The sequence below is a fragment of the Artemia sp. Qi Xiang Cuo genome, chromosome 1 (genome assembly GCF_049724085.1).
Source record: "Artemia sp. Qi Xiang Cuo chromosome 1, ASM4972408v1, whole genome shotgun sequence".
In the NCBI taxonomy this organism is placed as follows: Eukaryota; Metazoa; Arthropoda; class Branchiopoda; order Anostraca; family Artemiidae; genus Artemia; species Artemia sp. Qi Xiang Cuo.
In genome coordinates, this window is record NC_142794.1 from 54,359,527 (window position 1) to 54,383,241 (window position 23,715).

The following is a 23,715-nucleotide window of genomic DNA, read 5'->3' on the forward strand; positions in this document are numbered from 1 at the left end:
AGAAAACTACTCCTTTCATATAAAAATAGGACATAGAGTTACAAGAAAAGGAAAGAAGGAGAAAATCCAGTAGTCGAAAGTGATTGGAGGGCAACTAACACCCCTTCCACGGCCACCATTTCCCCAAACACATTTAATCAAAATTTTGAGATAGCAATTTTGTTCAACATAGTTGAAAGATCCGGAAAGTATGTCTTTGAGGATGACACTCCCCCCACAGTCCTCTGGACAAGGTTTGTAAATTATACCCCGGGGGCATATAAGGTTTTTTTTGTAGAAAGTGTTGTCGTAGAAACTTCAAAAAGGACTCATTCGATTGGAAATTAAAAGGGCTAGTGCCCTTTTTAATAGTCGAAAGCGAATCGAAGGCAACTAACCCCCCTCCCACGCCCACCATTTCCCCAAACACATCCAATAAAAATTTTAGATGGCCATTCTGTTCAATGCAGTTGAAAGTTATGGAAATTAGGTCATTCCTGGGGGCATATAAGTTTTTTTTTTTTACAGAAAGCGTTGTTGTAAAAACTTCAAAAGGGCTCATTCGACTGGAAATTGAAAGGGCTAGTGCTATTTTTAATAGTCGAAAGTGATTCAAAGGAAACTAACCCCCCTCCATGCCCACCATTTTCCCAAACACATCCAATCAAAATTTTGACATAGCCTTTTTGTTCAACGTAGTTGAAAGGTCCGGAAATTTTGTCTGAGGATAACATACCCCCCACAGCCCCCGAGGCAAAGGCTGTAAGTTGTGCCCTGGGGGCATATAAAACACTATTCCAAAACTGATGAAGCTCTTGGAATCTATCAATAGATGTCAGCAATACCTTTCAAATATTCTTTCTAGAATATGCTCAAATTTGATTCTCACGAGAGGGGATAACATCTTGAAATCAATCCCTAACTTGGCTCAAGAGATTAGGAATGAATTGAGGTCATCATCTCTGGAAAGTGAGTTCCTTTTTTCTGCCGACTTTAAGGACCTGGCTCATAGAATGAAGCGATACAGGGTTGAAAGTAGGCAGTTTTCCAACCCTCCTTCAACAGCTCAGTCTAAGTGGCTAGTAAAGAGAGAATATGAACTGCAACGGGACCGATGAAACTTTCGTGGCCCAATCCAAAAGAAGCCAAGATATGAAGAAAAACAGCCATTTCATTCCCAGCAAGGAAGGGAAGGCTTTACCAACAAAAAAGGTCATACCTTCAATTCAGCCCCAAAACCGGGAGAAAGAAAAGAGGTAAATACTCAATGACTTGATCCTGGCGCCAACTCAAGATCCTCTTCCCGTAGGAAATTGTTGTCTCACTTTGTAGAGAACTGGGAAACCATAACAGATGAAAAGTTTGTCCTAAACGTCATTAAAGAAGCCTATTATCTGAACTTCAAAAAATACCCTCCTCTAGTACGCAACTCAATCAACGAATCGAATATGTCAAGCAGTAAGTTGCTAATTTTGGAATCAGAGATTGCTGTAATGTTCGAGAAAGGTCTAATAGAGGGAGTTTAAACTCAGTCGTCTCCAGGTCTTTGCAGTTGGAGTTTTCTGGTTCCGAAAAAGGAAAACAAGGGTTGGCGCCCAGTAATAGACTTATCTTGCCTAAACAAATTCTTGGACTTGACAACTTTCAAAATGAAGAACCAGGCCACAATACTAACTGCGATGCAGGAATCAAATTGGGCAGCGTCAATAGATCTGAAAGACGCCTACTGGCATATCGGCATTCACAAGAGCCATTGAAAATATCTAAGGTTCACCTTCAGAAACCAGATCTATCAGTTCAAGGTGCTCCCTTTCGGACAAGCATCAAGCCCAGCTGTTTTCTGCCGCATGATTGGTGTCATCGTGAGCTATTGCCACCTTCAAGCCATCCAACTGCATGCTTAAATGGACGACTGGCTTCTGCACGAATACCAAAATTTGGTAGTACAGAGCAATGTAAGGACCATGATGATTCTCCTGCACAGACTTGGGTCCATGCTGAGGAAGAAATCAGAATTGCAACCTATGCGACGGACCATATTTCTCGGGTTTCTGGTAGACCTGGAGGTAAAGAGGGTGTATCTAACCCGGGAAAAGATTCAGAACTTGATACATGCAATCAAGGCAGCTCTGGAAAAATCGCATACCTCAATAAGGCAACTGATGAAGCTGATTGGACTCATCAACGCGGGCTCAAGAGCAATTCCTTCCAACAGGATACATCTCAGGAAATATGAATTACTAATACTCAGATTATAGAACAGATCTTAGGTCATCAGAGATTTAAAGATCCTGATTATAACAGAGTTAAAAGAGGCATTTTCACTATGGCAGAACAAAGATTGGCTGAGTCTACACCTTCCTCTCAAGTCCCCTATTGTTTCCAAATCGGTATTCACTGATAGATGAACCTACGGGCGGGATGGCTATCTAGAGGGGCCACATCAAGACCCATTTTGGGGGTTTGGTCTCCAGAAGAGAAATCTTTTCATATAAATTGCCTCGAGGTAAGAGCTGTGGGCAACACAATCAAACCCTTTGCGAAGGAGCTAAGAAACGAGGTAGTCATGGTAGCAACGGACAACTCGACGGTAGTCAATTACATAAACAATGAGGGCGGAACCCGTTCTTTCTCCCTAGAGGAGGAATCCATAAAGCTCTTCGAGATTACGATGGCCCTGAACGTTCACTTGAGGGCAAGAAACCTCGCTGGGTAACTCAATCTAGTAGCCGACACACTATCACGAGAAGGAAAAGGTCTGCCCACGGAATGGGGTCTCAACGAAAGTGTCTTCAGAGTCCTGTCAAAAGAGTACGGATTGCCAGAAGTCGATCTATTTGCGACTCGATTGAACCGGAATATCGACGTATATTTCTCACCAGTTCCAGATTCTCTTGCGATCGGCACAAATGCCCTTGTCCACGATTGGTCGAACCAACACAGCTATGCCTTCCCTCCGTTTGCCCTGATCTCAAAGGTTCTGGAGCAGGTTCGAAAGTCTGTGAACTGCCGAATAACGCTAATTGCTCCGCGATGGCCTCGCCAAGCTTGGTACACGAATCTTCTCAAACTGCCAGTAGACTTGCCTATACCCCTCGGAGATCAGTCAGATCTCCTCCAGCAGGGTCGACTTCGTCACCCAGCACTAAGGAATCTAAATTTACATGGCTGGAAGATATCGAGCGTGGACTCAAAAAGAGAGGTTTTTCTAAGAAATCAGCCCGTGCAATTGCCCGGCCCCAGCGACGATCCGCCATTGAATTGTACAATGGAAAATGGCAAGTGTTCGTGGGTTGGTGTAGTGAAAGGAAGATTAATTCTCTCGAAGCTAGTACTCAGACAGTTGCAGAATTCACGATATACCTAAAGACAGGTCGAAACCTGGTACCATCAACGATAGGAGGTTATAAAGCAGCAATATGCGGAACGCTATCTCTAGCTACAGGAACAGATATCAGCAAAGATACTTGTTTGACAAAAATGATACAGAATTTTTGGCATGAGTCACTACGGACACAACATGATATTCCTGCCTGGGATCTTGGCCTTGTTCTAAGGTATTTTAGAACTTCACGATTTCTTGACTTGTGGAATATTGATATGAAAGATCATACTCTTAATATGGTATTCATTACTGCCATCACACCTGGTTGCCAAAGGAGTGAAATTCATGCCTTGTCCTTCAGTACAGCACAATTTTCGGATAATTCAGTAACTCTCAGGTTTCTCCCTTCGTTTAGACCCAAAACCGTAAGCCTCATGAGATACCTTCTCTTATCCTACTTCCCGCGCTAGATGTAGATCCAGCTTTGGGTCCAGTGATAATACTATGGGCCTACGCACAGCAAACGGCTAGCGTGGCGGTCAGAAAAGGGAGAAAAGGGTTCTTCATTCCTTTTTCTAAAACAGCACCACGAGAGGTGGCAGCTGGAACCATTTCTTCTTGGATAAGGCAGGCCATAACTATGGCATATGAGGCAGCAAAAGAAGAGTGTAGAAAAGGGAAAGCACACGACACAAGATCCATGGCGGCGTCATGGGCGCTATCAAAATCGGTACCACTCGCTGATATAATGAGGGCTGCTGGCTGGTCTTCGGAGTCTACTCCCAGACAACACTACCTTCATGAAATAGAAGATCGAGCCGATGCTCTACATTTCGTTGCGGTTCAGACAGTTTTATAGTTTACACATTTGAATATTTGACTTTGAAAATAAAATTTTATATTAGTTGAATTAGGAACCCATTACCAAATAGGTTGGACTCCAAGCTTTTGTTAATAGATGTACCAACGTATGAGGTAATGGCTACGCCAAAATCGAACTTTCGAAGGAAAGTTCAGTTTGGCTAACCGATACTTACTTCATACGTTGGTACATAGAGTCCCTCCCTACTCCCCGCTCATAAAGAGTTAAGGAATTATAAGGGATTTAGTTCAGAACAGAAACTGATCTGATTCGGCCATGTGAGAAGAATTGGATCGCTGTGAAAACGTTTGTTTTTCGTGAGGATTTGTGGCGTCTTAACCCCGTCTTTGTATTGCAAAACCGGAGAAGCTTTTGTTAATAGATGTACCAACATATGAGGTAAGTATAGGCTAGCCAAACTGAACTTTCATTCGAAAGTTCGGTATTTGTATACTGAACAGTAGATTAAAAATTCGATGCTTGCGTCGCTTTGTGACGCTTGCCAGCAGTTTTACAGAGAACTGAGAAAGAGCTCTATAGCAGGGTTGACATCTTGCACATTTTTCGTGTGAAATGCACTCCTTTTTTTCATTGCATTCTTTCACTCCACGGACCGGATTTTCACTCTTTTTGCCCCTCATTTGCTCTCTGTACTCTTTTATGAAATAATGATAGAAAAGTTTTAGCGAAATAAAAAACTTCAAATTAAATTATTCATGTGCAAAAGATAGAACAGCTAGCCGGTATGACCTTTATTATCTCTGCCTGGGCCATCCCCCAGGCGTCTTTCTGGTATTTTCAGCCATTTACGAAGAAGTAGATCAAAGTGTAAATAACAGGTGAAAACACGATAGATTCAACATTGAATTTTATAAAATGAAGTTAAAAGCTGTTGGGCACAACCATTCTTCTTGGAAATGGAAAAGTGAGTATGCAACATTCAGTCCGGTGATGGAAAAGCAACAATCAAAACAAACCTTTTCAAAGTCTATTCTCAAACTGAAAAAATTCTGCAAAGACTTTAGACCTAGGCACCATTTTAAAGCGCAAATGTCCAATCTCTGCTTGTGATAGCCATTTTCATGAAACAAAAATCTTATATTACCATCCAGAGGTCCAAGAATTTGCTTTGGATGGGACCCATACTATCAAAATGACATAAAAGGGTGCATTAGGAAAACATGGGGTAGCCTAAAGTTGCAGTTTGGACACTTCTTACTATTTTGGAAAGCAGTTGAGTCAGGTGAATGACACTTCCAGAAATGAATCCGGGACCAAAAATATTGGAGCGTATTGAAAATGACAATGACAAATGGGTAGATATTGAGCAGTTCCTGTTGTTGACCTGTGAATAAAGTGAACATACCACTCGAGACTTTTTCTTATGCTCTTTCCGAATATAATAATCACTTTTAGCGTAAATTCACTTCACCCCATCCCTATATACCGATTCAGGGTATATATTTGCACATTGGGGGCGGGGGGGGGAGGCTTAAAGTTCAAACTTGCCTCTATAGTTAGAATTACATCCTGAATCCAAATTTAACGTTCATTTGCGCGAGAATGGCCTTCCTACTCTTCAACAGAATGATTTTATTCCCTGATGTTTCTAGTGTAGAAAATAATCTCTTTTTTACACAGGAAGAGAGCATGAACACAGTAACATGAGATATGTTACTGTTTTAACTTGCCTGTCTTATAGACTTGCATACTGTCCATTGTGTGTTAGTTGTATTTTAAACTTTATTGTTCTATAGGGTGTTATAGAACTTACGATTCTACAATTTATTATTTAAAAATTGCTTAGAAGAGATTAAGATATTCCATTTCTTACATATTTTGTAGCTCGTTTGATTGTTAGTTTTAATTATTTACCTATATGAGTAAGAACCTACACGTAATTTTGTGTGCTGTTTTGAAGGATGATAAATCCGTTTTGTTTCTGCTTTCGTAAAAAAACTTCACTACTGATAGTTACAAGCAGTTATTCACAGTCTGGGATCATGGCATATTAATGCCCGTCCTTCTTTTAGAATCGGAAGATTTTTGTAATTTTTTCTATGGCTTCTGGTTGTCTGTTTTTTTTTTTTTAGTTTGTGCTCTATTTGAATTTTTAAACCACTCTAAAGTCAATTTCTGCGTACGTTTCTTATTACAAGGTTGAACCTTTGCCTGTATATCTTCATATTTGCAAACATGAGGAGTTGGCACACATGAGGAGTTGATTTATCTTCCTAGGTGTTTTTTTAATGCTTTGAGGTAGAATATCCTCTCAGAGGCATGCCTATAGTAAAGGCTATATGGCTCTAATGTTTTATTGTTATTTATTTATCATTTTTTTCCCCAAAGACACTTCATATGGAAGGAGTCGTTGTATAAACTTCAAAGGGGGTTTATTCGATTGGAAATCGAGAATTCTTGGGCCCTTTTTAAGAGTCAAAAGTGATCGGAGGGCAAAAAGCCCCCCCCCCATGCCCTTTTTTTCCAATGCATCCGATAAACTTTTTGAGATAGCCATTTTGTTCAAAATAGTTCAACGATTACATAACAAAAACTCCGGTGTCAACACAATCCCCAAGGGCCCGGGGGCAGAGGTTGCAAGTTATGCCCTGGGGGCAAATATGGTTCCTATGGAAGGAATACTCGTATAAACTTCTGAGAGGGCTCATTTGATTGGAAACTGAAAGTCCTAGTTCACTTTTTCGGAGTTTAACCACCCCCCACGCCCTTTCTTCCCCAAATGCATCCGAGAAATATTTACAGATGGGTATTTTTTTTAAATAGTTCAAAGATGATAAAACAAAAACTCCGGTGTCGATATAACCCCCAGGGACCGGGGAAAGGCATTGTAAGTTATGCCCTGGGGGCATATATGGTTCTTATGGGATGGGATGCTCGTATAAACTTCAGAGAGAGCTCATTTGATTGGAAATTCAAAGTTCTCGTTCACTTTTTAAGAGTCAAAAGATATCGGAGGGCAACTAGCCCTCCCCCATCCACGCCCTTTTTTCCTCAAACCCATTCGATAAGAACTTTGAGATAGCCATTTTTTAAATAGTTCAAAGACCATAAAACGAAACTCCGGGGTCGACACAGCCCCCCAGGGCTCGAGGGCAGGCGTTGTAAGTTATGCCCTGGGGTAATATATGGTTCTTATGGAAGGGATGCTCGTAAAAACTTAAGAGAAGGCTCATTTGATTGGAAATTGAAAGTTCTAGTTCAATTTTTGAGAGTCAAAGAGATTGGAGGGCAACTACCCCCCCCACGCCCCTTTTCCCCCAATGCAAAAGATATCCGAGATTAACCAGCCCCCCCCCCCACGCCCTTTTCTCCCCAAATGCATCCAATAAATATTTTCAGATGGCTATTTTTTTTAAAATAGTTCAGAGATGATATAACAATAACACCAGTGTTGATATAACCCCCCAGGGCCCGGGGAAAGGCATTGTGAGTTATGCCCTAGGGGCATATATGGTTCTTAAGGAAGGGATGCTCATATACACTTCAAAAAGGGATCATTTGATTGGAAATTGAAAGTTCTAGTTCACTTTTTAAGAGTCAAAAGAGATCGGAGGGCACCTAGCCCCCCCCCCCAATCCACGCCCTTTTTTCCTCAAACCCATCCAATAAGAACTTTGAAATATCCATTTTTGTTAAACAGTTCAAAGACCATAAAACGAAAACTCCGGGGTCGACAGAGCCCGCCAGGGCTCGAGGGCAGGCGTTGTAAGTTATGCCCTGCGGGAATATATGGTTCTTATGGTTCTTATGGATGCTCATAAAAACTTCAGAGAGTGCTCTTTTGATTGGAAATTGAAAATTCTAGTTCAGTTTTTGAGAGTCAAAAGAGATTGGAGGGCAACTAGCCCCCGTTTTTCCCCCAATGCATCCAATACAAATTTTGAGATAGCCATTTTGTTAAAAATTATTCAAAAGTCGGATAAAAAAAAACTCAGGTGTCAACACAACCCCCCAGGGTCTGGGGGAAGGGGCTGTAAGTTATGCCCTGGGGAGTATATGTTTCTTATGAAAGGGATGCTCGTATAAATTTCAGAGAGGGCTCATTTGATTGGAAATTTTTAAGAGTCAAAAGAGATCCGAGGGCAACTACCCCCCCCCCACACTTTCTTTTTCATAACCTATCGGAAGAAAATTTTGAGATAGTCATTTTGTTTAAATAGTTCGAAAGTCGGATAATAAAAACTCAGGTGTCAATACAACCCCCCAGGGCCCGGGGAAGGCATTCCAAGCTATGGCCTGAAAGCATGTATGGTTCTTATGAAAGGGATGTTTGTATAAACTTCATAGAGGGCTCATTTGATTGGAAATTGAAAGTTTTAGTTCACTTTTTAAGACTCAAGAGATTGAAGGACAACTAGCGTCCCCCCACGCCTTTTTCCCCTAAACCCATCCACGACAAATTTTGAGATAGCCATTTTTTTTACATAATGTTCAAAAATTAGATAACAAAAAATTCGGTGTCAACACAACCCCCTAGGGCTGGGGGGTGTAGGCGTTGTAAGTGTTGTCCTGAGGATGTATATGGTTCTTATAAAAGGGATGCTCGTATAAAGTTCAGGAAGGGCTCATTTGATTGGAAATTGAAAGTTCTAGTTCACTTTTTAAGATTCAAAAGATATACAAGGGCAACTAGCCCCTCCCACACCCTTCTCCCCCAAACCCATCCGATAAAAATGTTGAGATAGCAATTTCATTAAAAACAACTCAAAGGTCAGATAAGAAAAATTCCTGTGTCAATGCCACCGCCCAGGGCCCTGGGGCAGGCGTTGTAAGTAATGCTCTGGGGCCATATATGGTTCTTATGGAAGGGGTGCTTGTATAAACTTCGAAGAGGGCTCATTTTATTGGAATTTGAAAGTTCTAGTTTACTTTTTAAGAGTTATAAGAGATCGGAGGGTAACTATCTCCCCCACGCCCTATTTTACTCAAACCCATCCAACTAGAACTTTGAGAGAGTCGTTTTTTTCAAAATGGTTCAAAGATCAAATAACGAAAACCCCAGATCAACACAATCCTTCAGGGTCCGGGGTAGGCGTAGTAAGTTATGCCCGGCGGGTATATATACTGTTATGGAAGGAATACTCGTATAAACTTCAGAGAGGGTTCATTTGATTGGAAATTCAAAGTTCTAGTTCAGATTTTAAGAGTCAAAAGAGATCAGATTGCCACTATCCCCGCAATGCTTCTTTTCCCTCAAATGCATCCAATAAAAATTTTGATTTAACTGTTTTGTTGAAAATAGCTCAAAGGTCAGATAACAAAAACTCCGGTGTCAACACCCCCCCCCCAGGGGCAGGCGCTGCTGTTGTGAGGTGTATTTTTATGGTATTTGGGTGGTGTTGTTTTAGTACATGCCTTTATTCTTCCTTTACAGAGGACATAAACTCTAATCCCAGGGTATTTAAACTTTGGTATCATACCTTAGGCTATGACCCAACTAATGAGGCGTACCGACTGGGTATATTCGAGGGGCTAAAGGCAGATTGCGAAGAGCTTGGCTATTACGCAAAACTTTTATTCAATTAACACATAATATTCCAGATATAGATATTCTACTAGGACTGGCTGTCCCAAGTAGACCAAAAGTCTCAGAAACTACAATAATATATAATAAGATACTTAGACACTTACAATGATCCGACAAGATTCCAAGGTATTTCTAACAAGATAATAAACGGGCAGAGGTTCGCCCTGCAAGTCAAAAAGTCTCATCTCAGTCTCAAAAATCTGAGTATATATATATGAAAAGCCAACCACGTCCTTCCGGTTCATTGACGCATTTAGCCAGGAAATTTGCTATTGAGCGAGTTCCTTCCAAGCTTATACATTCCACAATTTGTATCTTTATCTTAATAAAAAAGTGTTATTTCGAAACTTTATATTTTCGTCTTAATATATTTTTACTAAATTCCAAATTAACTAAATTAGAAAGCTTTACCACACTCCAAGTTATGCCCTGATTGTATATATGGTTTTTATGGAAGGGATGCTCGTATAAACTTCAAAGAGGGCTCATTTGAATGGAAATTGAAAGTTCTGGTTCAATTTTTAAGAGTCAAAAGAGATCGGAGAGAAACTAACCCTACCCCACGCCATTTTTTCCGCAAACCCATCCGATACAAATTTTGAGATAGCTATTTTTTTAAATTGTTCAAAGTTCAGATAACAAAAACTCCGGTGTCGACACAACCCCCCAGGGCCAGGGGGCAGGCATTGTAAGTTTTGTCCTAGGACCGTACATGGTTCTTATGAAAGGGATGCTTGTATAAACTTCAGAAAGGGTTCATTTGATTTGAAATTAAAAGTTCTAGTTCACTTTCTCAGAGTCAAAAGAGATCGGAGGGCAACTAGTCCCTCCACGCCTTTTGTTCCCCAAACCCATCCGATAAAAATTTTGAGGCGGCCATTTTGTTAGAAATGGTTTCCAACATCAGATATTAAAACTTCGGGGTCGACACAACCCCCCAGGGCCCGGGGACAGGCGTTGTAAGTTATGCCCAGGGTGCATATATGGTTCTTATAGAAGGGATACTCGTAAAAACTTCAGAGAGGGTTCGTTTGATTGAAAATGGAAAGTTCTAGTTCAATTGTAAAGAGTCAAAAGAAATAGAAGGGCATTTACCCCCCCCCCCCCCCGCCTCCCCCCCCACGACCTTTCCCCCAAGCCCAACCGATAGAACTTTTTAGATAGCCATTTTGTTTAAAATAGTTCAAACATCAGATAATAAAAACTCCAAGGTGGACACAAAACCCTTTTTTTTTACTTTGATGCTAGTTTTGATACTTTGATGAACATTTGATTTTGAAAAAAAAGTTTGATTTTGAAATAAGCAATTTTTTAAAAGTTGAAACTTTTTGTAATCAAAAAAGAAGAAAAACTAATTTAAAAAACACTTACCGAAAAGCAGTTTTTCAAAAAAAAGTAAAGGCTATTTTGAACTTAAGATCAGCAGACACAAATGCTTGTTAAAATTCAAACTCAAAACAACCAGAAATTACCATTAAAGAATAAATGAAACCCAAAACGAACAGAAATTAAATAAACAATCATAGCAAAAAACCTACAACAAGTGATAATATAACTGAATAAATAGATCTTAAAGCGAGTAATGCTTAAATTGAATTCGGAAAGTTTTTTTTTAAAATTAATTTTTGTTCGTTTTTTATTGCAAAAAGTTTCAAGTTTTTAAAAATACAGAAATTACATAAAAAATCAATGCAAACAAAGAGATACTGATGTAAATGAATAGATAAATCTTAAAATGAGTGAAACTTAAATTGAATGTGCAAATAAAGCTTGAAACAAACAAAAATCACTTCAAAAAAGAGTTTGGGTATTGGCTCCTTCTCTCACTGTAAAAGTCTAAAACCTACTGCGTCATGGCGCTTTACTGAAAACTATATGTATCTTGAACAGTCTTGGAAAGTATAAACAAAATCAAACTGAATATTTGACACATAATAATATTAATCAAACAGTTTCTTGGTAACAAACTGTAAGTAAGGAGCGACCCGGCTCAATAATAACTAAAACTATAAAAAACGGAATATATATATATATATATATATATATATATATATATATATATATATATATATATATATATATATATATATATATATATATATATATATATATATATATATATATATATATATATATATATAATATATATATATATATATATATATATATATATATATATAATCAAGTTTATTCTTACCCATCAAAAGTTAAGCGCCTGAAAAATTTGCATTCTTTTCGAAAAGAGGGGGAAACATCACCTAAAAGTCACAGAACTTTAATGAAAATCACACCATCAGATTCAGCGTACCAGAGAACCCTACGTTAGAAGTTTAAAGCTCCTATCTGCAAAAATGTGGAATTTTTAAGCAATGAAAAATTCGCAATGAGCATCCGAAAAACTCGTACAACAAAACTCGTAGTTTTATAACATACCCGCAGATAGGACAGGCTTCCGGTACAGCTACGGTACATTACAGCGATACGGTCCATGTTTTAAAGCTCCACTTGGGCTTGGTCGTAAAAATAATATTTTTCAAATCTTGGTCACCTTTGCCTGAGGCAAATGTGATCAAGATTTGAAAAAGTTAATTTGCCCATTAGCTCTTTGGTGGGAGGCTGATTGCCTCCAACCAAAGAGTGATATTATCCCTCTCCACTTTTGTTTGAAGCTGGGAAAGGAGATTGGGAGTCCCAATACTTCTTTTTATCTCCAGTCATAGAGTAGGGATCGCTGGATTTGCAATAGGATTTTGTTCAGGTAAAAGGTAACTCAAACAGAAAAGTTTCAGACTAGACGATTGGATGTCATCTATTAAGAAAAAAATCAAATCACTTCAATGTCGCAGGAGGAGTGATGGGGTTGGGAAATGATATGTGGAAATTGGGAGTTGGTTTGGACATTTAATGTCAATCCGAACTAACCCTGTCACCTACAACATTTTTGCACTGTGTCCTAATTGCAGATTTGGGGATCTTTGAGGAACAAGCATAATTTGAGCCCTCATATAAAGTTTTTGGTGCATCCAGCTTTGACATGTTTTTAAAACTACGCAATTTTCATTTCCTTTGTCATTTCTAGGGGTTTCTTGTCTGGCGAAAATCGGCGTTTGTGATTTGGACGCAGTTGAGTCTGTTTATTTTTCGGTTATGGAGCCCGAAACTATGGACAAATTGATAAAGAAGCCAAGAAAAAAGTTCGAAACACAAGAAGAATTTTTTTATACACCAGAATCTACCACCGAGCTGTCTCCTAGAAAAAATGTCACTCCTTATTATAAAGGTAAGAGAGCTCAATAACTACAGCCTGTTTTCTAGTTTTGTTTCTGTTTTCTATAGTATATAACAAAATTTCACTGCTTCTTCTTGGACGACAAGGTACCGATCTTAAAGTACAAAGGGCGTTAAAATTAAAATATCTTTTGGCCTCTAGGTCATCCTTAGGTCTATTCATACGTAATTAATGGGATGGAATGTTTCTGTTGATTGCGACAGAATAATGAACTTCCGAAATCACGCACAAAGTTTTACACTTTTGCCATATCGAACCATGATGATTTGCCACCCTATGACATAAAACCAAAGAATAACGCGATGGCTATGCTAATCCATAATTTATATATTTCTGAGGGTTTATGCCGGAGAACATGCCTGGTTGTTGCTGATTTACATAACACATAATAAAATAAATTTAAACAACCAAGCAAAAGGCATGAAAAAATTGTCTGAGGTAATGATGAACGAAAATAAAGTACAACGATATAAGCAGTTAGAAGACACACAACAACAAGTGTCACAAAAAATTACAAATGAAAATGGTACACAACGTAATCTGCAGTCAGAAGATAAGCGATAGTGAGGATCACATTGAATCGTAAACGAAATCTTGGGTTTGAAAAGAAGCAACGGCGAGAATCTGAGTTCAAAGTGTCAACATTTATATTGGATCTTGTATGGACTTTATTATTCAGTAAGTGTTATGGGAAGAAAACAAAAATTTCGCAATAGGGATTATAGTGACGTATGATCCTTACATATACTTATCGACCTACATATTAAATATATTGCACGGACGTTATTAATTTGGTAGGTTTTTTATTTTTAGATTTATAACATGTTACAATAAGAATTTTAGTGACTTGGACTATGATTATGGTTTGTGAAGCGAGTGCTAGCTGCATGGTAATTAAGCAATGACATACTCTATTTTCGTGTGCCCTGTGTTGAACTTTTTTGCAGCGGGATACAGCGAAAGAAAAGGATTCAATCATTGAAACTGCTGCAAAGTTTTTTGGAAAAGATGCAATTAAGCATGCGATCGAGACGTGCAAAAAATACTGTTCAAGTGAACATTTTTGAAAAGCGAAGAGGTTCCTGCTAGACCCTGCTATGTCATTCCTGTAAGATCTTTATGAATTGATTAGCGGTTTAGTGCAACACGATGAGCCTCCGCCGCTTTTTGTCATCGTACACCGCTCGTATGTGCCATCATTTCCAAATAATGCGCCTACGATAGTGGCCTCACGCTTAAACAGGTGTGTCTCTATGCTAAATTTCTTAGTGGAGAAACAAGAAACATGCTCACAGGTTCCAGTCTCAACTGTCTGGCCATCAGTGTAACCACGTCAGCCACCCACCATTCCTGTGGTACTAACGAACATTCCTGCAAATGTTAACGTGCATAACCCGAAGAACCAGTCTGAATTTGTACAGAAAATTAGTTGCGCAGACAAAGTAAAGCACATAGTTTATGGAAGCACTAGACTGGTCATTCATTTGATTGATGAAGAGTCGGCCGCTGCAGCAGTTGCAGCCTGTAAGAGCTCTGTTAAATATAATAAATGTGGATGTGATCATACTAACAAGGACTAAGCATGTTTAGCTCCGATTGTTAAGTGCACCAACTGCGGAGGGAATCATCGTAGCAATAGCTTGGTGTGTCCGAAGCTAAAGAAGCACCTCCCTCAGGAAGCATCAGGAAGATTTGATTCAAAGGCCCGGGTTTAACCTTTAAGCGATGATGATTTCTAACTTAGTCGTGCCGTTATTTTATCAAAATATTACAGTGCTCGTGACAAGCTTGGAACTCTTGAAAAGCTTTTTAATAGTTACAAAATTGTGTGCATTACTGAACACATTCTAAGTGCTTATAATGTCTCACAGCTAGAGTTGTCGCTTGATCCCATGTTCTTATTTGGTCTGCCAAACTGACATCTGGTCATCCTTCCGGGGGCTTAGCAATTGCAGCGAATAAGAAGTTTTCTTGCACTCTTTTTGAATCTCCCGATTTATATATTCCAGTTGATTTTGGTTCTTTTGTTTTAATGTGTGTGTATATGCCAACGAATAAGTGAAATGAGTCCTCTTGTCATAAATTTGCCACAGCTTGTGCTACGTTTTCTAAATCCATTCATAGGGTTCGGTCAGCAAATAAGACAATACTTATTTATGGCGATTTTGACACAGATCTAAAAAAAATGAGAATCCACCGCATACTCAAATATTTCTTTCCTCACTTCCTATTGACGTTTTCTGCTACCAAAATCGAAGCCATTTTCTTATTTGCCCAATTCTGGCTCCACTTCCGCTTTGGATTTCGTTCTAACGGACGCCCACCAGATGCCGGGTACCAATGTTGACGTTCCAAGTGACATCCTAACAAGCGATCACTTAAGTTCACAGTTTTGAATTATCTATTTTCTGCCGCTTCATGTGCAAGAGCCTAAGGGGTTTTTTAAGCCTTGCTGGAATCGTCTTGATCGCTCTCTATTATCAGAAACATTATATTCTATATTGTCGAAAATCCGGATTCCATTTCATCTTTTATGTACCTCCATAAACGGGAGCACTTGCGATTTGGACTTTTACTTGGCGGAATTAGTTCATTCAATAAAGGTCGCTGCTTCAATCTCTTTTCCTTTAGCCAAAATTTGAGTTAGGCAACGTAAAAAAGGGTAGAGTGAAGACGCTGAACTTCAGAGTGCTATACATCTGACCTTAGAACTATTTTTAACGAAATGAACATACTTAAAGGAGTTTTTTTATATGCTCTTTGAACTATTTTTGACAAAATGGCTACCTCAAATTTTTTATCACATGTATTTGGGGAGAAAGGGCTTGGGGGGGGGGGTCTGTTGCCCCCTGATCACTATTGACTCTTCAAAAGGGCACTAGAACTCTCGATTTCCAATCGAATGAGCCCCCTTTGAAGTTTATAGTAAATATCGTTGTTAGAAATCGGACTAGCTTCAATGATCAATTATCTTTTAACAGACACAGTATGAAAAGACATTAAATTGCGTAAAAAGCAAAAAACTGGAATTACAAAACATTTGTATTTTATTTCGGACTTACTTTAAAAATCAAAGATCTTTGAAAAACTGCAGTATGAAAAGACAGCAAATTGTCTGCAGTTAGAAGACAAGCGACAATGAAAATTCATATATAGAAGCCTGCCGCGTGCCGAGTGCTGGGGCCCAGCGGCTGGTAATTGCAAAACTATTCGTGTGCATTTTAGCAAGGGATCACAACAATTCAAAGACCTTAAAAAATAAAATCAAAAGTTTGAAGCTTAGTAGATATTGTTGTTAAAAATCGGACTTGCTTTAATAATCAAACATCTTTGAAAAGACTGCAGTAGGAAAAGTCAGCAAATTGTCTGAAATTGTCTGCGGTTGGAAGGCAGGTGACAATGAGGATACCAATAAATATTTTACATAAAAATTTCGGCAAGTTTTAATGTCGTTTAATGCAATTAAGTTTAAATCATTATTCTACTACTTTCTTTGACTATCCCTTTCGGAACAAAACTCTGCCACCACTATTGCATTGAACGAGAGTCAATTGGAAGTCAAGCTGTCAATTTGCCAGTTCTAAGAAGAAAAAAACTACATAGCCGGTTTTGCGGCCGGGCACCGGCATGACTACGCGAGAGGCTTGTATAAATTTATTCTCATTGTCACTTATATTGTAACCGCAGACGATGTGAGCTTCTTCTTGATGTCATGGCGTCACCATAATTTCGATAAAACTACCATAAGAAAATCCCAAAATTTTAATATAACGTCTTTTTGGGTTAGGCGAGGGCGTGTTGGAAAGACTTTATAGGAGGTGGGCTGGTCGCCTTCAGTCACTTTCGACCCTTAAGGGGACTACTAGAAATTTCAATTTTGAATTGAAAGCCCACTCCGAAGTTTCTAAGATTCTTCTTCAATACATAGTGGCCTGGAGAAAATCAAAATAAAGAATAAAGAGAAGTCATAGCGCGCTTTACTTAGGCAGTGCTATTACGAAGCAAGTTATTTCATTTAAATATATATATATATATATATATATATATATACTACTACTAACAACTCACCGCAGCACCAAGCTGCCTGAGACCAACACAGCTATGCACGCTCCTCCTCCATCCCAATCTATTCAAAGCCTCTCTTTTTACACCCTCCCACGAAGTCTCCATTTCCTTTAAATCTTTCTTTATGACGTCCTCCCTCCATAGACGAGGACGACCTGCTGTCCGTTTAGCCCTAGACGGTTGGCCGAAAAGAACAATATTCGGCAATCTGTCATCCTTCATCCGCACAACGCGCCCTTGCCATCTCAATCCATCTTTCATTATAGCCCTAGAGAACGGTATTGAACCGCATTGTTCGTACAGCCTATTGTTTGAAATACGGTCAGTCAGCCGCCTACTCAGAACAATCCTAATTTCTCTGGAAAACATCTAGCAAATCTTCATCCGCTTTTCGAAGCACCCATGCTTCAGAGCCATATTTCACTACTGTCACCACTGTACCTTCTAATATTCTAATCTTGGTTTGCAGATTTATCTTCCTATTCTTCCAAACTTTTTTTAATTGTGAAAAACGCCTTGAGCCTTGGCTATTCTACTTTTAACATCTTTACTGCTCCCACCATCTTTACTAATAATACTACCAAGGTAAGTGAAGCTGCCCACTTGATCAATCTTTCATTACCCAACATCACCTTTTCATCTTCACTTATTCCTAGCCTTGGTGACTCAGTCTTCTTAACATTAATTTTCAAACCTATTTTAGCACCCTGAACTTGCAAAACCTCTAAAAGTTCATTCATTTTGCTCAAACTTTCCTCTAGGATGCTTAAATCATCAGCATAATCTAAGCCCAGGAGACTTTTTTCTCTCCATTTGATTCTATGGTCTCCCATTGTCTTTCCTGCGCTCTTCAAGACAAAATCCATCAAAATAATCCATATAAAGGGGGATAGAACACAACCCTGCTTAACTCCTGATTTAATACAAAACCAGCTGCTAACCTCATTTCCCACCTTAACTGCAGCAGTGTTATTCTCGTACACAGCAATAATCCCTTTAAGTTGTTTGTCTGGTATACCATACAATGATAAAACCTTTGCTAAAGCTCTTCTATCAACAGAATCGAACGCTTGCTCATAATCTATAAAACTAAATAAGTACCCGGTCAGTCAGACGGGTACCCAGAACAATCCTTAAGCAATTTCTCTGGAAAACATCTAGCAAATCTTCATCCGCTTTTCGAAGCACCCATGCTTCAGAGCCATATTTCACTACTGTCACCACTGTAGCTTCTAATATTCTAATCTTGATTTGCAGATTTATCTTCCTATTCTTCCAAACTTTTTTTAATTGTGAAAAACGCCTTGAGCCCTGGCTATTCTACTTTTAACATCTTTACTGCTCCCACCATCTTTACTAATAATACTACCAAGGTAAGTGAAGCTGCCCACTTGATCAATATTTCATTACCCAACGTCACCTTTTCATCTTCACTTATTCCTAGCCTTGGTGACTTAGCCTTCTTAACATTAATTTTTCAAACCTAGTCTAGCACTCTCAACTTGCAAAACCTCTAAAAGTTCATTCATTTTGCTCTAACTGTCCTCTAGGATGCTTAAATCATCAGCATAATCTAAGTCCAGGAGACTTTTTCCTCTCCATTTGATTCCATGGTCTCCCATTGCCTTTCCTGTGCTCCTCAAGACAAAATCCATCAAAATAATCCATATAAAGGGGGATAGAACACAACCCTGCTTAACTCCTGATTTAATACAAAACCAGCTGCTAACCTCATTTCCCACCTTAACTGCAGCAGTATTATTCTCGAACATGGCAATAATCACTTTAAGCTATTTGTCTGGTATACCATACAATGATAAAACCTTCGCTAAAGCTCTCCTATCAACAGAATCGAACGCTTGCTCATAATCTATAAAACTGAATACCAAAGGCGTTTGACAATTCAGGCACTTCTCAATTATTAACCTAAGAGTGAAAATTTGGTCGACCCATCCTCTACCTTTTTCTAAAACCGCACTATACTTCTCTTAAAACTTTGTCTACGGCAATTTCTCAGTCTAAAAAGTATCATATTACTAAGTAATTTGTTACCTACAGCGACCCGACTAATGCCCCAAAAAAATCTGTAAAAGTAAAAGAGCATATTGTCACTTAAAAAAAAAATATTTGTCTCTATCTTCCCTGATAAGTCATTTTTGAACGCAGAGGCCCTTCTCTCTCACACTAAAATCCTCCTCCACTCTGAATCAGTTCTAAAATTATTGGACATTGTTTTGTTACAGCTGATTTTCAACGAATAGTGGGCAGACTCCTGGTTTTGTTTATGAAAATTCATACATGTCACGTATTATGTCTTTTAAGTTCACCCCTGCAACCCCTTTAAATAGTGTGTTGATTTACGTAACAAATCTAATTTTCCTTTCTAAATAGGGGTCAATTTTTGGGTTCTATTTGATACTGACTGATATGTGGACCGAGAATAAAATAATTCCGTTTGCCTATCTTCTGAATTTTGTATTTCGCAAAAGTTAAGAACTTATCTTTCGTTTTAGTTGATTTCGGGAAACTACCACTAAGTGTTATTGAACCCATTGGTCGTCATCTCGATGGAATGAAAAGGAAGAGAAAGAAAATAAAGAAACCAAAGTACTTAGTTTATGAAGAACATTACCCAGATATATATCCAGAAAACAACCAAAAAACGTTTAACGATAAGGATGCTGAGGTTAGTTCAATTACTAGTGACATTAAAGATAAGACAATTGTTGAAGCTCCAGCGGTTTTGGAAAAGCCCCCCATTGAAAAGTTTGAAAAGAATAAGCTGAAACATCTTGATGAACTAATCGTTGAAGCCAACTCTAAGAACTTGGCTGAGGAAACCATAGCCCTGTTTTTTGTCGATGACAAGAAGAGCAGCGGCTCACCAATACTTTCTAGTCAAGAAAATAGACAAAATAGGTTGAAGGAAAGACCTAAATCTACCGATTCAATAACAAAAAGTACAGGAGAGTTTCATTCTGGTTTTCAGCACAATAACATACGAAAGCTAATACAAAACAGCCGAAGTAGACTAAAGTCGGATGGACACCATTTTAAATACGATGCTTCTGGTAGAAATTCTAGCTCTGTGACTGGTTATGCCATTGTTGCGGAACGAACTACGCTGAGTCCAAACCGGATTAACTTTAAAAAGCTTCGTACTAGCATAGCCCAGAACAAAGAATTTGAACAGAATGACCAGATCCCTAAAACAATAGTTCCTGAAGAAAGAAAACCAGGACTTGAAAACGAACCTAACAACTATCAAACAAATTTCGATGAAGACAATGTAAAAAATAATATATCAGATCCTGAACGTAAAAACGCCAATAGGAGCTTCAGAATCAAATCTAATAGGACACAAACTCTAAGAGTGGTAGGAAAAACACAGATCAAATCACCTGATAATATTTCTAAAATTCAACTTTATTATAATACTAAACCAGAATCTCATTACCCATTAAACGGTCACGAGAACCAGAAAGAAGCTTTTAATTTTAATTGGTCGAAAAGTTTTAACGCAAAAGACCCAAAACCTGAAGGTTCAATTTCAAACTCAACAGCTCGTATTAATGTGCCTGCAAACAGTCATAGCCATTCCAATAGGAAAGATCACTATTATAAGCAAAGTTACAAAGATATAGGAAGTGAATATGAGACTATATATTCCTCTTCAGTCTCAAATATCACTGATTTGGGTAAAATCCACAGTGGTATTGAATCTTACGATAGCAAAGAGTCAAGTTTACGGAATAAATATAACATAAATTCTGACAATCGCGATTCAAACAACTATGATGAAGGTTCACACTACTCTTTAGTTGGGAATACTGATTATTTGCGTCCGCCAAGTACATTTTACGGAGAAGTGAACTATGGTCAGCTACCCCACGATTATCAGGAGCATTCTCTAGGCTACGACAATAATGCATATAAAATGGAAATACCATATTTGATGCCTAATTATCAAAAAGTAGTGCATACGGCCAGCATAAAGAACAAACCAACTGCATATAATTTGCCTGTTCCATCTTTATCTAGCAACATGGATATTAGAAATGGATACTCGCATGCACCATATATAAATGATGAGGGTATGAACAGCGATACATTGCTTTCATTTTATGAGGATCAAAGAGAAGAATATAAAGCGTACAAACCAAAAGTAAAAGCAATTGCCCAAACAAATAGCCAGCTAGAAGAGGAATATAACACTGATGTGCGATTTGAGCAGTATCACCAGACACCATCCGTAGAAGTCGAAAATGTCTATGGTGGTCGTGTACTCGACGTCAATATCAGAGACAAACATCCATATTACCTTAGTAATCCTTACTACCACAATAGTAATAAAAAAGACAAAAATCTGGAAAATCAAGGCTATGTACCTACCCGCAACAGAAGTCATGACTTAGCCCCGTCGAGCAGGGAAAATGAGCAACTGAACGTTTGGAATCTTCAAGAAAGTTATATTTATAACCTTTCTAGCAGCCAGCCACATGTTCCCCAACCAAACATTGGATATAGAAACGATAAAAATGAGAACTTTTATTATGGTACAAAACTTGATAACGGTTTTGAATCCCAAGGAGACTATTACGGCCAAAAAGGCTACAACACATTTCCTTCAAGCATAATCGAAACTACCGAGAAAACATATGGAACTCGTAAACAAGATGAAAATACCTTCAAATCGAATGAAAAACACTTGGAAGTGGATCAGAAAACTGAACATAGAATGAAAGAATTGTATCAGGATATTTCAGACCGTAAGTAGGACTCTATTCTAATCTTATTTTGATTACAAAAGTTGAGGTATTTTCAGATATTTTAATAGCTTCTTTCAAATAACAGCAAAGCTATATAAATAAGTTGACAAGCTATTCTTTGAAATATAGGCTGTATTTTGAAAGAAATTTTATCTCATAAGACATTTTTTCAACAGACCTATAAGGCCAAACTACAATTATTAATTCTTGTTAAAATTATCTATTATTACTTTAATTTCAGAATATGCGACTTACATATCTAGTTTTCCTATTCGTTCTAGCTTTCAATTATTCCTTGAGAGTAATTTATGTTCCTTTTAAGATTGAATTATTATAGGACCTTATTACTGCTTGTCTTAGGTATTAATATGACTCTTTACTTTTCTTTGTAAAACTACTTTTTTAGAAAATATTTTTTAATTAATTTCTGTTTATTTTGATTACTACATTTTATTATTTGTTAGCATTATGATTTACCATCAAAGGGTTAGCGTACATTGACTGTACGCCAAATAACGAACCACAAAAAAAGTAATGTTTGATCACCCAATTTAAGTTTATAATGAAGTAGTTGTTGACAGTGTTGCGATGTTAAAATTATGATTTGTACTTAACAAAGCTCTAAATATGTGCTTTCCGGAAAAAAATGTACTAGACACAGAAAATTTTAGCACGCGTTGCGCTTCGTACAACACGTGCATCTTCCTCGATCAGTACTCTCTACAAAATATACAATCTCTTCCTTTTCACTTCTTTTCTCTCTTTCCTCCTTTTTATTTTTTATCGTTGTTCTTGTTAATTTATTTCCTTCAAAATCAAAGAACATCTAAACAGAAAAAGGTGTTGTCAATTTAATACATACGACATCTAATACCCTAATCATTTTTTTTTCCATCATACAAATTGTCAGATCGTCTCTAAGAACAAGAACACATAATCTAAGGTTGGGGCTTCACCTACCGGAATTCTAGTTTCTGAGCTTTCTGGATAGTGAAGGCGGTCCAAAAAAACAGCCCCCACATGGTTTTTTCACTCCCACCTTCCAGCACTTTTCAGAGCTTCTACAATCATTTTGTTTTCATGTTTAATCAATGTCAATTTTTAATTTCTTGGTCTGTTTCTTCCACCATTAAAATATTTTTTCAGCGCAAAAACTCCCAGAATCCAGAAATCTGGAAGCTCGAATGCCCCTTTTTTCCAGATGGGTCCGGTATACTTTGGTCTGGCTTCACGTTCCAGATCGCATGCGAAGCAATCTTAAACCCAGAATCTGGAAGTCGACATTCTGAAAATTCAATAATTTCGAAGTAAAAAGTCACAAAGAAGAGAAAGACAGGTCGCGGGACATCGGTATCTTTATAACCATGAACAGTGAGTCCTAATTTCGGCTATCAAAAAAAAAATCGCTGAATTTTGTAGCAAATGTACCGAATTTGTACCAAATTGGAAAATTTTACCGAATTTTCGACTTAAAGAAAAAGTTGTAAAGATGTACAGGTCGGAGGAAAATGTACTGAATTTTGCACAATTGCGCCAATCATCGCAACACTGGTTTTTGACCTGTCCTTTTTCAACATAGCAATCATGGAATATAATAAAAAATGAAACAGTTATTTGACATTGCAAATGAATTATTTTGCTTCGCTGCTGCAAGAACAAATACTGCAAAATTCAAGGTAAACCTGTAACCGAAACCGGGAGGAAAAATGCCCTTATCACTATCAAATATTCACCAATGTTATCTCTGTTAAGGCTGAACTTCTAAGGTGTAGAAGCGTATTTCTTTATTTATTTGACGGAAGTCACTGGTGTGACTCTATAACCTCAGCCAGGGTCGACCCAGCTCTAAATGGGCACCTGGAGAAATAATGGGCACCT

General features: G+C 38.2%; 1 protein-coding gene across 2 annotated transcripts in view; it reads left to right on the forward strand.

The window, feature by feature from the left end:
* LOC148956485 (uncharacterized) overlaps nucleotides 1–23,715 on the forward strand; it is a 40,623-nt gene that overhangs the window by 12,035 nt on the left and 4,873 nt on the right. For both annotated transcript variants that reach the window (XM_089095567.1, XM_089095557.1), the window contains exons 2-3: nucleotides 12,794–12,994; nucleotides 19,582–21,837. In XM_089095567.1, coding sequence (XP_088951693.1) covers nucleotides 12,862–12,994; nucleotides 19,582–21,837 — 2,389 coding nt within the window. In that variant the 5' untranslated portion in view covers nucleotides 12,794–12,861. The remainder of the gene's footprint in view (nucleotides 1–12,793; nucleotides 12,995–19,581; nucleotides 21,838–23,715) is intronic.